Source organism: Hyperolius riggenbachi, chromosome 3 (genome assembly GCF_040937935.1).
Source record: "Hyperolius riggenbachi isolate aHypRig1 chromosome 3, aHypRig1.pri, whole genome shotgun sequence".
Taxonomy (NCBI): domain Eukaryota; kingdom Metazoa; phylum Chordata; class Amphibia; order Anura; family Hyperoliidae; genus Hyperolius; species Hyperolius riggenbachi.
In genome coordinates this window covers 109,961,744-109,974,411 of record NC_090648.1, presented here as the reverse complement: position 1 = coordinate 109,974,411, position 12,668 = coordinate 109,961,744, and the positions used below count along the sequence as shown (strand labels likewise).

Below are 12,668 nucleotides of genomic sequence, written 5' to 3'. Positions count from 1 at the left end.
TAATAGAGCACATTATAATAGGGGGCACTGTAACAAGAAGCACTAAATTGGGGATCAGGAGACAGTATAATGAGTGGCAGTGTAATGGGGGTAGTGAAATAAACAGCCACATCTACTTTTAAAGACCACGCCTCCTGCAAAATAAATGCAGGGGTTCCTTGAGATCAAAAAATTGCTTGCAGGGGTTCCTCGAGATCCAAAAGTTATTTGCAGGGTTCCTCCAGGGTAAAAAGGTTGAAAAAGGCTGGTCTAGAGGGTATTGGGTTGAAAACACTTGGATATAACTATATAATAACTGTCTACGGTACATCCCATCAGTGGCGTAGCAATAGGGGTTGCAGAGGTAGAGACCGCATCGGGGTCCTTCCTCAATCACAATATTATCTCTCTATTGGCCCTGTGTTGGTAATAATCACTTCAATAGATGTTTTAAATAGTAATAATCATTAACAAACTGTTTCCCATCCCCTACTTTCACCTATGACACTGTGGAAATCCTTGGCAGGTTTTGGAGCGTCGTATCAATTGTTATGTATTGAGTGCTTGGGGGGGCCATGTAAAACTTGCATCGGGGCCCATAGCTCCGCCACTGCATCCCATGTACATCATTCTGCATATTTACATTGTTCCCAAAGAAGGAAACTAAATCCCTGATTCATTAAACTGCAGCGTGCAGCAAGATCTCATCAATAAGCAAACCGTCTCCCCGTAGGTAACACACATTTTATCTCATAATGATTTCACTAATCTGATGACTCTTGCCTCTCTCAGGTGGACTCTAAGGTGACCCTGGGCCTTGGTGGAATCCTGGTTGTCCTTGGAGCAGTGTTGTCATCAATGGGTTTCTTTTGCTATGTGGGTGTGCAGTCTACGCTCATCATTGTTGAAGTTGTACCCTTCCTCGTTTTGGCAGTTGGAGCTGATAACATCTTCATTTTTGTCCTGGAGCTTCAGGTATGAATATCCGAATTTGAGGTGAAAAACTGCAGGAATAAGCACTATTCCTTCTCTGTATAGTTTTAAGCTAAGTTGCATTGTGATATTATTATTATTATTATTATTATTATTGTAGTTTATAGGAAAAAGGAAGATGCAGGAAAGCCAAACAACACGATAAACCATATATGATGTATAGACTCAAATACCAGACAATGTTTTATGCATGCACCATGCCAACAAAATAATATATATAAATGCACAAGGAAAACAATTGGCTCTTGGGTGCATGCAGAAAAACGTTACATTTTATTCTTGCTTTATGTCAAAATGTTTTCTAAAGGATTTCAAAAATACATATATATTGCACAAATGTGACAAACACCAATTATAGAATACACACCCATTAAAAAAGGACCATCTGACTGAGACCCCACCCCTAGAAAAAAAAAACCCTACAAAGACCTATGGAGGCTGCAGTCCTCCCCCTGAGATCAAGTCCTGGTAATAAAGTGCACTTCTAAAGATCCAGGCAAATATTGAAGACCATCTGATGATTGTTTGTTAAGCAAAAAATGAGCAAAAAATGGACATGCCCAGGCGTTATTAAAGCTTATAGGTTGATAAATGAGAGCATAGCCGTGATTGAAGCTTGTAAGTAGGTTAGTGAAGCATAGATGTTACTCCATATATATTTCTTTCATAAGGCTTGAGATCTCCACTCCATACACAAATCAATCCCAATCGCAGATTGCAGCCAACAAGACAAGCATAGCAGGAAAGCACAGTTTCTTTGCACATAAAGCCAATGACAGAAGGCAACACAAATGGCAATTTGCATCCATATACAGGTCAATCCCAGGCGCAGATTGCAGGAAGCAGCAGAGTTAATGAGACACACAGTTGCTTTTCAAACAGAGCCGATGTCATTCTCCATCCGCATTGGTCTCCATCACTTTATTACCAGGACTTGATCTCAGGGGGAGGACTGCAGCCTCCATAGGTCTTTGTAGGGGTTTTTTTTCTAGGGGTGGGGTCTCAGTCAGATGGACCTTTTTTAATGGGTGTGTATTCTATAATTGGTGTTTGTCACATTTGTGCAATATATATGTATTTTTGAAATCCTTTAGAAAACTTTTTTGACATAAAGCAAGAATAAAATGTAAAGTTTTTCTGCATGCACCCAAGAGCCAATTGTTTTCCTTGTGCATTTATATATATTATTATTATTGATTTATAAAGCGCCAACATATTCCGTGGCGCTGTACAAAGTAAGAAACAAACATGGGGTACATAATACAGACAATGGTGTACACTAATATACAAGATACATAATTAGTGACAAAATATAAAAAATGATACAGCATACAGAGTACAAAATACAGAAGTGGTAATGACAGTGATAAAAGTAACATGATGAATAAAATGTATAATGATTTCCAAGACACAAAAGGGGGAGAGAGCCCTGCCCTTGTGAGCTTACAATCTAAAGGGAATGGGGGGAAACAAGAGGAGGGGTAGTATACGATAAAATATATAAAGGCAGTGTGTTTTAGGATACCTAGTAGGAGTGCAATTTGGTCTTAGGACAAAGGGCAGTGGCCTAGGGTAGCGCATTTGCTTGTCGGAACAAATGAGTTTTTAGAGAGCATTTAAAAGTAACAAAGGTTGGCGAGTGACGGATGTGTTGTGGGAGGGGATTCCGGAGAAGGGGTGAAGTGCGTGCAAAATCTTGTAAGCGGGAATGTGAGGAGATGATTCTAGAGGAGGACAACAGAAGATCGTGTGCAGATCTGAGATTGCGATTGGGTTTGTATCTGGAAATGAGTGAAGATATGTACCGGGGAGAGAGATTGTGGAGAGCTTTGTAGATTAGGGTTAGGAGTTTGAACTGGATCCTCTGGTTAATTGGCAGCCAGTGAAGAGCTTGACAGAGAGGATCAGCAGAGGAAGATCGAGAAGAAAGATGAATGAGACGAGCAGCTGAGTTCAGTACCGACTGGAGCGGGGCCAGTTTGTTAGACGGTAGTCCACAAAGTAGTACGTTGCAGTAGTCCAGACGAGAAATTATAAGAGCATGTATTAACATTTTGGTTGTGTCTTGAGTGAGAAAGGGACGGATGCGAGATATATTTTTGAGTTGGAGATGGCAGGAGCTGGTTATGGAGTCAAGATGAGGAATAAAAGAGAGAGAAGAGTCGAATATTACCCCCAAGCACCGTGCTTTGGGAACTGAAGTTATGGGAGTGTTATTAACATTTATAGTTACTTCAGGCAGAGAGGTGGCCAGAGACGGTGGAAAAATGATTAGTTCCGTTTTACTCATATTAAGTTTTGGGAATATGAACAAAATATAGCCAAACATCAAAGAAAGAAAATAGTAAGACAACTTGTGATGTATTTTTTAGTAGATGAAATATAAAGTTCTATATTGAAGTAAAGTGTACCTACACCTAAAACAATATATAAAAAAACTTAAAGTGGACCACCGTTGTGAATTCTAAAGCAAAGAACTGCCAGAGTATTTTTTACCCAATGCAGCAACAGCTGACTACTTCATTAAGCAGCAGGGAAGCATTGTAGTAGCTCAGGCACTGTACTGGCGTCTCTGTGATAGGCTGGCTCAGTGGTCCAGGTAGAAGCAGAGAACCCCTCAGGCCACACTATGAGGCTCCGCCCACCCACAGATGACACAATCTCTTAATGCGCCTCTACACGCGTAGATGCGGCTCCGATCCGGCGGCTCGATTAGCCGCCGGATCACCTCTTCCGCGTCCCCGCGTGTGCCAGCCGCGTCCCTGCTCACTGCGCGTGCGCCGGATTCGATTCCCCGCTCGTCCCCGCCGGCGCCGCTTATCTTCCGCTCGATTTCCTGCCATTGTCCCCTCGCGGGGAGCGAGCAGGGAATCGGCGGTGCGGAGATCCGTCCTGTTGGATCTTATCAATCGAGCCGCATCAGCGGCTCGATTGATAAGGAACATCGGAGCCGCATCTACACGTGTATATGCGGCTTTAGAACTCTCTGCAAAGGCAGAAAAATGCCATGGCAGTTTTTCAGAAAAGGGGAGTGGCTAACCAACAAGACCTGTATTTTATGGCACAAATGGTTAATTTGTAAACATTTTTTTCATGCTGCTCTGTTATAACTTCTGCTGCCTGTGCTTATAGTGGGGTTTTTATTTTTATACAGGACCAATTTAACCAAACACAGCTACTGTAATGGCTATTCTGGTACCCTGTGATTTGGATGACTGGATTTTGAAATCTGAAAGTTTTAACATTTGGCTACTGACTCACACTTGCGCATTTGTACTGGTTTTCCCATCAAGAAACCATTGAGTGCCATAGTACCAAATGGAAATGTTGAGGGCAGTTCACAAGGGATGTTGAAGAGCAGAGCTGGTTAGGTATTGTCTTTACTAAACTGTACAGAAATACCACCTACAGCATCTCAGGAACAGTGAATGCCTTATAGACCCACATGGTGTTTGCTCAGTGCCCTTCCAATACTTGAATAGAGTTTGTTCCTGTGGTTGCATCTGGGCAGATGCAGGGAGAATGTTGCTGGAATCAGACACAAGCAGTGTTTGCAGTGCAGTGGCAGCTGGCCATCAATACAAATGTTCAATTTGTCCGCATGAGTCATATCAAGGCTGACATCTTTGGTTACTTTTAGTAGCTAGTTTTTTTTGTACTACTAAGTAGTTTTTTTGCTCAACTGAGAGAAGGAAAACAGGACTTAAAATTATAGGTGTGTATGAGGAGAGACTCTCCGCCCATCCACACCTGTCCTCTTACCTTTTGGATCGATCCACCTCCCCCCAGGTTGAGGATGGATCCAATTGAACAGGTAGGGGTGGGTGGAGATTCTGCCTCTGTGCACACCTGAATTTGAAAACAATTATTCTGGTTCTATTGAAGTCAACATATTTTCTAATGTCATTGGTTGTCATATGTTTGTCTCATCTTTGATATTTTCTTCTCTTTCAGCGGGACAAGAGAAGAGAGGGGGAGCAGAGGGAGGAGCAGATCGGTCGGGTGCTGGGCACTGTGGCACCTAGCATGTTACTTTGTAGTCTCTCTGAGTCCCTTTGTTTTTTCCTAGGTAGGTATTTTTTTAAAGCACTGTGAGGCAATCACACTTTGAGCTGGCTAGTAACTACAGTATATTTTACTGAGGTGCTCTAAAAGATAGAAGATAATATGACACTCGGTAGAATAGGTTTTAGGAGTAAAAGTTATTTCACTTGCTTAATTCTGCTTGTATGAAATTTAAAGGACACCAAAAGTGAGAAGGATATGAAGGCTGCCATATTTATTTCATTTTAAACAATACCAGTTGTCTGGCGGTCCTGCTGATCTTTCAAGCATCAGTGGTGTCTGAATCACACACCTGAAACAAGCATGCAGCAAATCCAGTCAAACTTCAGTCAAACATGTGATCTTCATGCTTGTTCAGGATCTATGGCTAAAAGTATTAGAGGCAGAGGATCAGCAGGACAGCCAGGCAATTTGCATTGCTTAAAAGGAAATTAACATGATAGCCTCCATATCCCTCTCACGTCAGGTCTCCTTTAAGACATATACTGTATACAACAACTGTATGTTTTAAAGTGGTATGAAAGTCAATTGAAAAGTTGAGTTTTGAGGGCCTTCTTGGAAACCCTAATGGGTGGTGGTAGGGAGTTCCATAGTGTTGGAGCGGGCTCTTGAGAAGTCCTGGAGGCGTGCATGGGACTGGGTGATGTGGGGGACGGTCAGGCGAAGTTTATTGGAAGAGCGGAGTGAGCGGCTAGGTGTGTACCTCTGAGTAAGATTGGAAATGTAGGCTGGGCAGGTTTTGTGGACAAATTTGTAGGCCAGACACAGTATCTTGAATCTGATTCAGGATTGGATAGGAAGCCAGTAGAGGGATTCACAGAGGGGAGCCGCCGTGGTGGAGCGATGGGAGGAGTGGATAATTCTGGCTGCCGCATTCATGACGGACTGCAGTGGGGCTGTTCGGGTCATAGGGAGACCAGACAGAAGGGCATTGCAGTAGTCAAGGCGGGAAATTATGAGGGCATGGATGAGTAGTTTTGTGGTGACAGAGGTCAGGAAAGGGCAGATCTTGCAGATTTTACAGCGGGGGAAGTTGCAGGACTTTGTGAGGTTTTGGATGTGGAGGGTGAAGGAGGGTGCGGAGTCCAGGGTGACACCCAGATATCAGGCTTGAGAGGTAGGGCGAATGGAAGTGTGGTTAACAGTGACATTCATATCTGGGAGAGTCAGGGATGGCCGGGTGGGAAGATCATAAATTCCGTTTTGTCCAAGTTTAGTTTCAGGAACCTAGCAGACATCCAGGAGGAGATGGCTGATAGGCAGGAGGAGACCTTGTCCATGGTAGTGGATGATAGGTCAGGGGTGTGGAGGTAGATCTGGGTGTCATCTGCATACAGATGATAGTTAAAACCCATGGAGCAGATAACCTTGCCAGTGGAGGATGTGTATAGGGAGAACAGTAGGGGGCCAAGGACCGAGCCTTGGGGGACTCCTACCAAGAGGTGGCTGGGGGTGGATGAGGACTCATTGAAGGAGGTCGTGAAGGTGTGGTTGGAAAGGTAGGATGAGAGCCAGGCCAGGGCTAGGTCGTGAATGCACATGGACTGGAGGAGTAGGGGATGGTCCACTGTGTCAAAAGCTGCTACAAAGTCATTGAGTTGCTGTGTTTCATGTTTTAGAGCAGTGGTGCAACTTTGAGTTTCATACCACTTTAAGTATCGCGTGGCAACCAATGTATATTGTCTATTGCATCAATTGCATCCTTGCAGGCTAACAAATTATTCTGGCCACTAGAGGGAGCAATGGGAAAACAGACTGAGTCAGGTCATTTTGGTGCCTACTTGGTGCTGCACAGAGCCTGATTTGGGTGCTGCAGGGGCGTAGCAATAGGGGTTGCAGAGGTTGCGACCGCATCGGGGCCCTTGGGCCAGAGGGGCCCCGGAGGGCCCTCCCTCAACTACAGTATTAGCTCTCTATCGGTCCTGTGCTCATAATAATCACTTCTATAGATACTTTGAATAGTGGTAATCATTAACAAACTGTTTGCCATCCCCTCCTTGCACCTCTGACACTGTAGTTGCCATTGGCAGGTTTTGGTGCGCTGTATCAATTGTTATGTATAGAGTGCTTGGGGGGCCCCATTGTAAAACCTGCATCGGGGCCCACAGCTCCTTAGCTACGCCACTGGGGTGCTGGCATAGGCCATAATAATATTTACAGCTATAGCAGCGCTGCCTGAATTGCGATAGATTTACTGTCATTAACGTCTAGAGGAAGAAATTAGCTAATCAATAGGAGAATATTTTTTATATATATTTCCCGAGATTACCTAGCACAGGGAGATCCATCTCTCGGCTTCTCCCTACGCTCAAATGAAACATGGCATGGCAGGAACATTTTTTTTTCTTTGTGATGTATGCAACTAACGTAGCTTGGCTAGACATAATGGGGCCCCATACAAAACTTTCATGTGCTATCATATCTAGACGCTCTTGAGCAATGTCACCTGCCCCTAACCTATGAATATGAATTGACTGAGCAATTTACATTTTCATGCAATGCACACTGTGCATAGTTCACAAGCGCTGAGACTTGGCCTCGATTCATAAAAGGCTTTGCGATAAAATATTCTGGTCGTTAAATTACCGCATTCGGTATTTTAGATCTTTGTGTGCTAATTCATAAACATTTTCCCAGCTGCCTTTAAAGTTCGGTAAATTACGCAGCCCATTGAGCGGTAAAGCAAACTGTAATTACATGCAGTGAGGGCATTACATAGTAAGATGCATCCCCGACATCCATTTAGAATTCTTTAGAATGCCTGTGCATCAACCAGGCCCCCCCCTTCTCTGGGGCTCCATAGCAGTTGCTATGGCTGCTACAGCTATTGCTACGCCACTGGATTGAAGGTAAAAATAAACTCCAAATGACCACCTTAGCTCAGTACTCACCTGCAACTTTGTTTTCCTGAAACAGAAGCTCATGAGTAGGAGGAGCTGCAACTTAGCTTCGGTGCAGCGCCACGAAAGATGACGGCATCAAATAAATCATTTATAATGATGATTATGAATAGTTCTTACATAGCAGTAGTACATACTAACACATCATCATCTGTATTTTTTCAAGTAGGAGTAGCAGCTAAAACAAACCAGTATGTAGTAACCTGCAGGTTGTGGGGTCAGGAGGAGTGACATCACTGAGGATCACTGTGTGGGGAACAGTTAAACTTTAAACAAAACCCTCGTGAACAAATATTTGCTGAAGGGTTTCACAGCCCTGTACCATAATATACTGCAGATATATATATATATATATATATATATATATATATATATATATGTGTGTGTGTATATTTTACAATAATTGCCAATCTCTCCTTGTAGCACTAGCATCTCAGGATGAAGTCCTGGCCAGGGGCCGGGGGCTATCTGCATGGAGTTTGTATGTTCCTGTGATGTTTGCAAGGGTTTTCCCCCTGGTGTGTTAGTTTCCTTCCCAACAAATACTGGGAAGATAAAGGTTAACTGACTTCTGTTCAAAAAGGACCATGGTTGTGACAGGGTTAATACTGTTACTAATACAGTCAGTGCTGTATAAATTCATAAGGAAGAATAAATCCACCTATCACAAAACTTTTTTTTGTACACTTAAAAATGGAACAGGAATGTTTCTTTCACATCCTATTTCAAAATCTGACATTGTATTTAGTAAACTTTCTAAAGCTTTGTTCACATCTAAAATCGCAATCGCCGAGTCCAGCGTATTGCGATTTTGTGAGTGATTTTTTTTTAGCGCCTCCCGGCACTTCCCTGCGTGCTGCGATTTTCTGTAAAGTGCTTTTCTAAGCACTTTTGCAGAGCGAATTGTTTGTTCACTTCCTGATGCAAGTCAGGAACTGAACTCTTTGGAACGGAAAATAATAAATACAATGGGGTTGATTCACTAAACCGTGCTATGATAAATAGCACGCCTTATCAGAGATAACACGCCTTATAAAAGTTAACACGCCTTATCAGAGTAGTATAGCGAGCGCTACGAACCCGCAGGGGCTCAGGGCAGGACGAGTGCCATTGCCAATTAGCAGGCATAAGTTAATAGCGCTCGCTATGCTACTCTGATAAGACGTGTTAACTTTGATAAGGCGTGTTATCTTTGATAAGGTGTGCTATCTCTCACAAGGCATGCAAACTCTCATAAGGCGTGCTGTTTGTCAAAACACGGTTTAGTGAGTCAACCCCAATGTATTTACTCTTAAAAGCGCGGGGGAAATCGCTATACAAAGCGCTTTTTCAAGCGCTTTGCGATTTCCCTATACATTCCATTGAGGCAAATCGCCCCAAAAATGGTACAGGCAGCGCTTTGGTGAGCAGATTGGAATCTAACCACTCAGATGTGAACACTCTCATAGGGAATCACTGCACAAACTCTTTTAGGGTGATTTTGAAAATCGCTGGCGCTTAAAAAAAGGCGAAAACGCCCTTAGTGTGAACAAGCCCTTAAAGTGTTGCATTCAAAATCACTAGGACCTTTTAGCAGCAGAAATACCTTAACAGGATTCAGAAGTTCCACTCTACAAATAGAGGTTGGCTTTAGGGCAACACAATCAGCACCTTGAGGCCCCTTTTACACTTACCTACTGCGTTGCCCCATGTTACACTTCCCCCGGCGCATCTATGGAGACGTGCACACTTAACGCGCTGCAACGCGGTGTGTTAGAAGTATCCAAACTGCCGCATTCCTGATGCAAGGCCTGCAGCACGTTGTCGCATGATCCATGCCTATACCTCAGGTTATGCAGCAATACAAGTGTAAACAAATTAAACGCGGTGTGATGTGGCGCGCATGCGCAGACCAACAGAAATCCCTGCTACGTACAACATTGTGGGGGGTGGGGGGGGGGGGGGGAACAGTGCTTGCGAGTTATGATAATGTGATCATCCATAAGGCAATTCTAAACACTTGCCAAGGGCCTGGCAGAAGTCTAGGGGCCTATGGATGCTAGTCCCCATCAAATCTTACTAAAAATCCAGGTGATCATTAGCGTTGGGCAAAAACTGTTACTTTTTCTAGGGCCCCATTTCATCTTAATCCCTTTCTGCTGATGAGAGATTGCAGTATAATCACATCTCAATGGAGGTAGAGTGAGGTAGTACTGTTAGCGTTGGTTAACATGCACAACTGCCATTATTTTACCGCCGGAGTCAACCTACAGTCACATTAAGATGAATGGGAGTGTTAATCTCAATGCGTTTACCACCGATCGATAAAAATATATCTGATGCTGCATGTAGCGGTTGCGTTTAGCGGTTCCATAAGGCTCAAAACAAAACAGAACGAGAACTCAAGCCAAATGCTTTTCCGCTAGGTTGCAGAAAAGCATTTAGCATCGGCTAAACATGATGCCGACAGAGTATGATGCAGGCAGAGGACGAATAGGCTCTAAATGGTTACGTACTTTGTAAAGCACTGCAAGAGATGTCAGCGTTATATAAATACACAATAATAATAATAACCGTAAATAGCAAAATCAACAAACTGTTGTTATTCTTTGGCTATAAATAGATGGTTATTCAGCTAACCCTAATTAAGGAAAAAGCAAGTTACATTATAACTGTATTACTCCTAGGTGCCCTCACACAGATGCCTGCAGTCCGTACATTTGCACTGAATGCTGCCCTCGCCATCATATTTGATTTCCTGCTTCAGATCTCCATGTTTGTGGCTCTGGTGGCTCTGGACATGAAGCGGCAAGAGGTAAAGCATAGCTCCCAACTGTCCCTCTTTTGGAACCAAATCCCTCTGTCGCTCTTTCTTCCTCATTTGTCCCTCTTTCAGGACTGATGTACAGATCTGTGTTAATATATGTATTTTTCTACTGAGGAATGTGTTTAACTGACTCTAAACTTTATTCCCATCAATTCAATTGATATATTTCTTATTTTCAAATGTTAAAATGAAGAAAAACTACTGATGCTAGAGAGGACCATTGTGAATGAATGATAAACTACATGTGTTGGTTCTGAATTCTTTGTGATATGCATGATGAGGGGTGTGGTGGGGCGTGGTTAGAGGTGTGGCAGGGGCGTGTTTTATATTGTCCCTCTTTCTTATCTCAAAAAGTTGGGAGGTACAGGTAAAGCCAGGCTTCTGGGGATATAGAGATGACGGCTCTTTCTTGCTTTCTATACCTATTTCCACATTTACCTGGGATCCAGTCACAATAAATCCAACAGTGATGTGACGTCTTTCCTTATTTTCTAGAGCTCAAGATTTGACATCTGTTGCTGCATAAAGAGCAAGTCTGAAAAGCCAGAGAAGGATTCTGAAGGCCTCTTGGTGGCTTTCATGAAGAAGGTGTATTGTCCCGTCTTACTGAACTCATTCAGTCGAGTTGTAGTGGTGAGTGGAACTATTAGTAGATGTTGCTTGGTCCCATGTCACCTTATCTATTCTTTTATTATTGTTCTAAATATATTTTACTGCTTGCAGCTCAACCACAACATCATATGCACTCAGGTTATTTACAACCCACCACACAGATTACATTCATGCAGTATGTACTCACAAGCGTTAAATCAGCCAGAGTGGCCAACCATCCAACCATTTTCAGTTCAGTGATCGGCCCACACCAGATGAGATGTATATTCATTCATGAAAGCACCAATATATTATGTGAAAATTTTCGTAATGTAGCAGCGGTACACCAGAACATAATCATATTGCAACAGTGTTTCACCAGAAAATAATCATAATGCGGCAGTGTTTCACCAGAAATTACACTTATTGCTGCAGCGTTCCACCAGAAAAATACACGTAAGGGCGGCAGCGTTTCATCAGAAAATACAAAATGCAGGCAGCGTTTCACCAGAAAATACACATAAGCAGGGCTCTACTTTCATGAGGCACAAAGGGGGACAGAAGGAAGCACAAAGGGGGACAGAAGGAGGCACAGGGGGACTGAATAAGGCACACAAGGTGACATAGGGAGGCACAGGGGGACAGAAGAAGGCATGAGGGTCAGAAGAAGTAAAAAAGGAGGACAGAATGAGACACAATGGAGGACAGAAGGAGGCACAGGAGGACAGAAGGAGGTACACAGAGGGGTAGCAGGCGGTACAGGGGGACAGAGGAAGGCATGAGGGCCAGAAGAAGGCACAAAAAAGGACAGAAGGAGGCACATGGGGACTGGAGGAGGCACACGGGGACAGGAGGAGGCACAAAGTGGGGCAGAAGGAGGCACAATGGGGGAAAGATTGAGGCACAAAGGGAGACAAAAGGAGGCACAGGAGGAAAGGAGGCACGATGGGGACAGAAAAAAGCACAAAGGGGGCAAAGGGAGGCACAGGGAGACAGTAGGAGGTACAAAGGGGAACAGAAGGATGCACAAAGGGGACAGAAGGAGGCAAAAAGGATGACAGAAAAAGGCAGAGGGGGATGTAAGGAGGCACAGGGAGACAGAAGAAGGCACAAAGGGGCACAGAAGGAGGCACAGGGGGACAGAGGAAGGTGCAGGGGGCAGAGGTAGCACATGGGGACTGAAGAGGGACATGGAGACAGAATGAGGCACAAAGGGAGACAGAAGGAGGCACATGAGAACAGAAGGAAGCAGAGTGAGACTGAAGGAGGAAAAGGGGCCAGAGGTAGCACAGGGGGACAAAGAAAGGCACAAGGGGACATAAGGAGGCAGAGGG

At 43.8% G+C, this 12,668-nt stretch overlaps 1 protein-coding gene across 1 annotated transcript in view; it reads left to right on the top strand.

Annotated features, from left to right (window-relative positions):
* NPC1L1 (NPC1 like intracellular cholesterol transporter 1) overlaps positions 1-12,668 on the top strand; it is a 79,283-nt gene that overhangs the window by 32,677 nt on the left and 33,938 nt on the right. The window contains exons 7-10 of the mRNA XM_068274763.1: positions 772-954; positions 4,927-5,041; positions 10,604-10,731; positions 11,239-11,376. Coding sequence (XP_068130864.1) covers positions 772-954; positions 4,927-5,041; positions 10,604-10,731; positions 11,239-11,376 — 564 coding nt within the window. The remainder of the gene's footprint in view (positions 1-771; positions 955-4,926; positions 5,042-10,603; positions 10,732-11,238; positions 11,377-12,668) is intronic.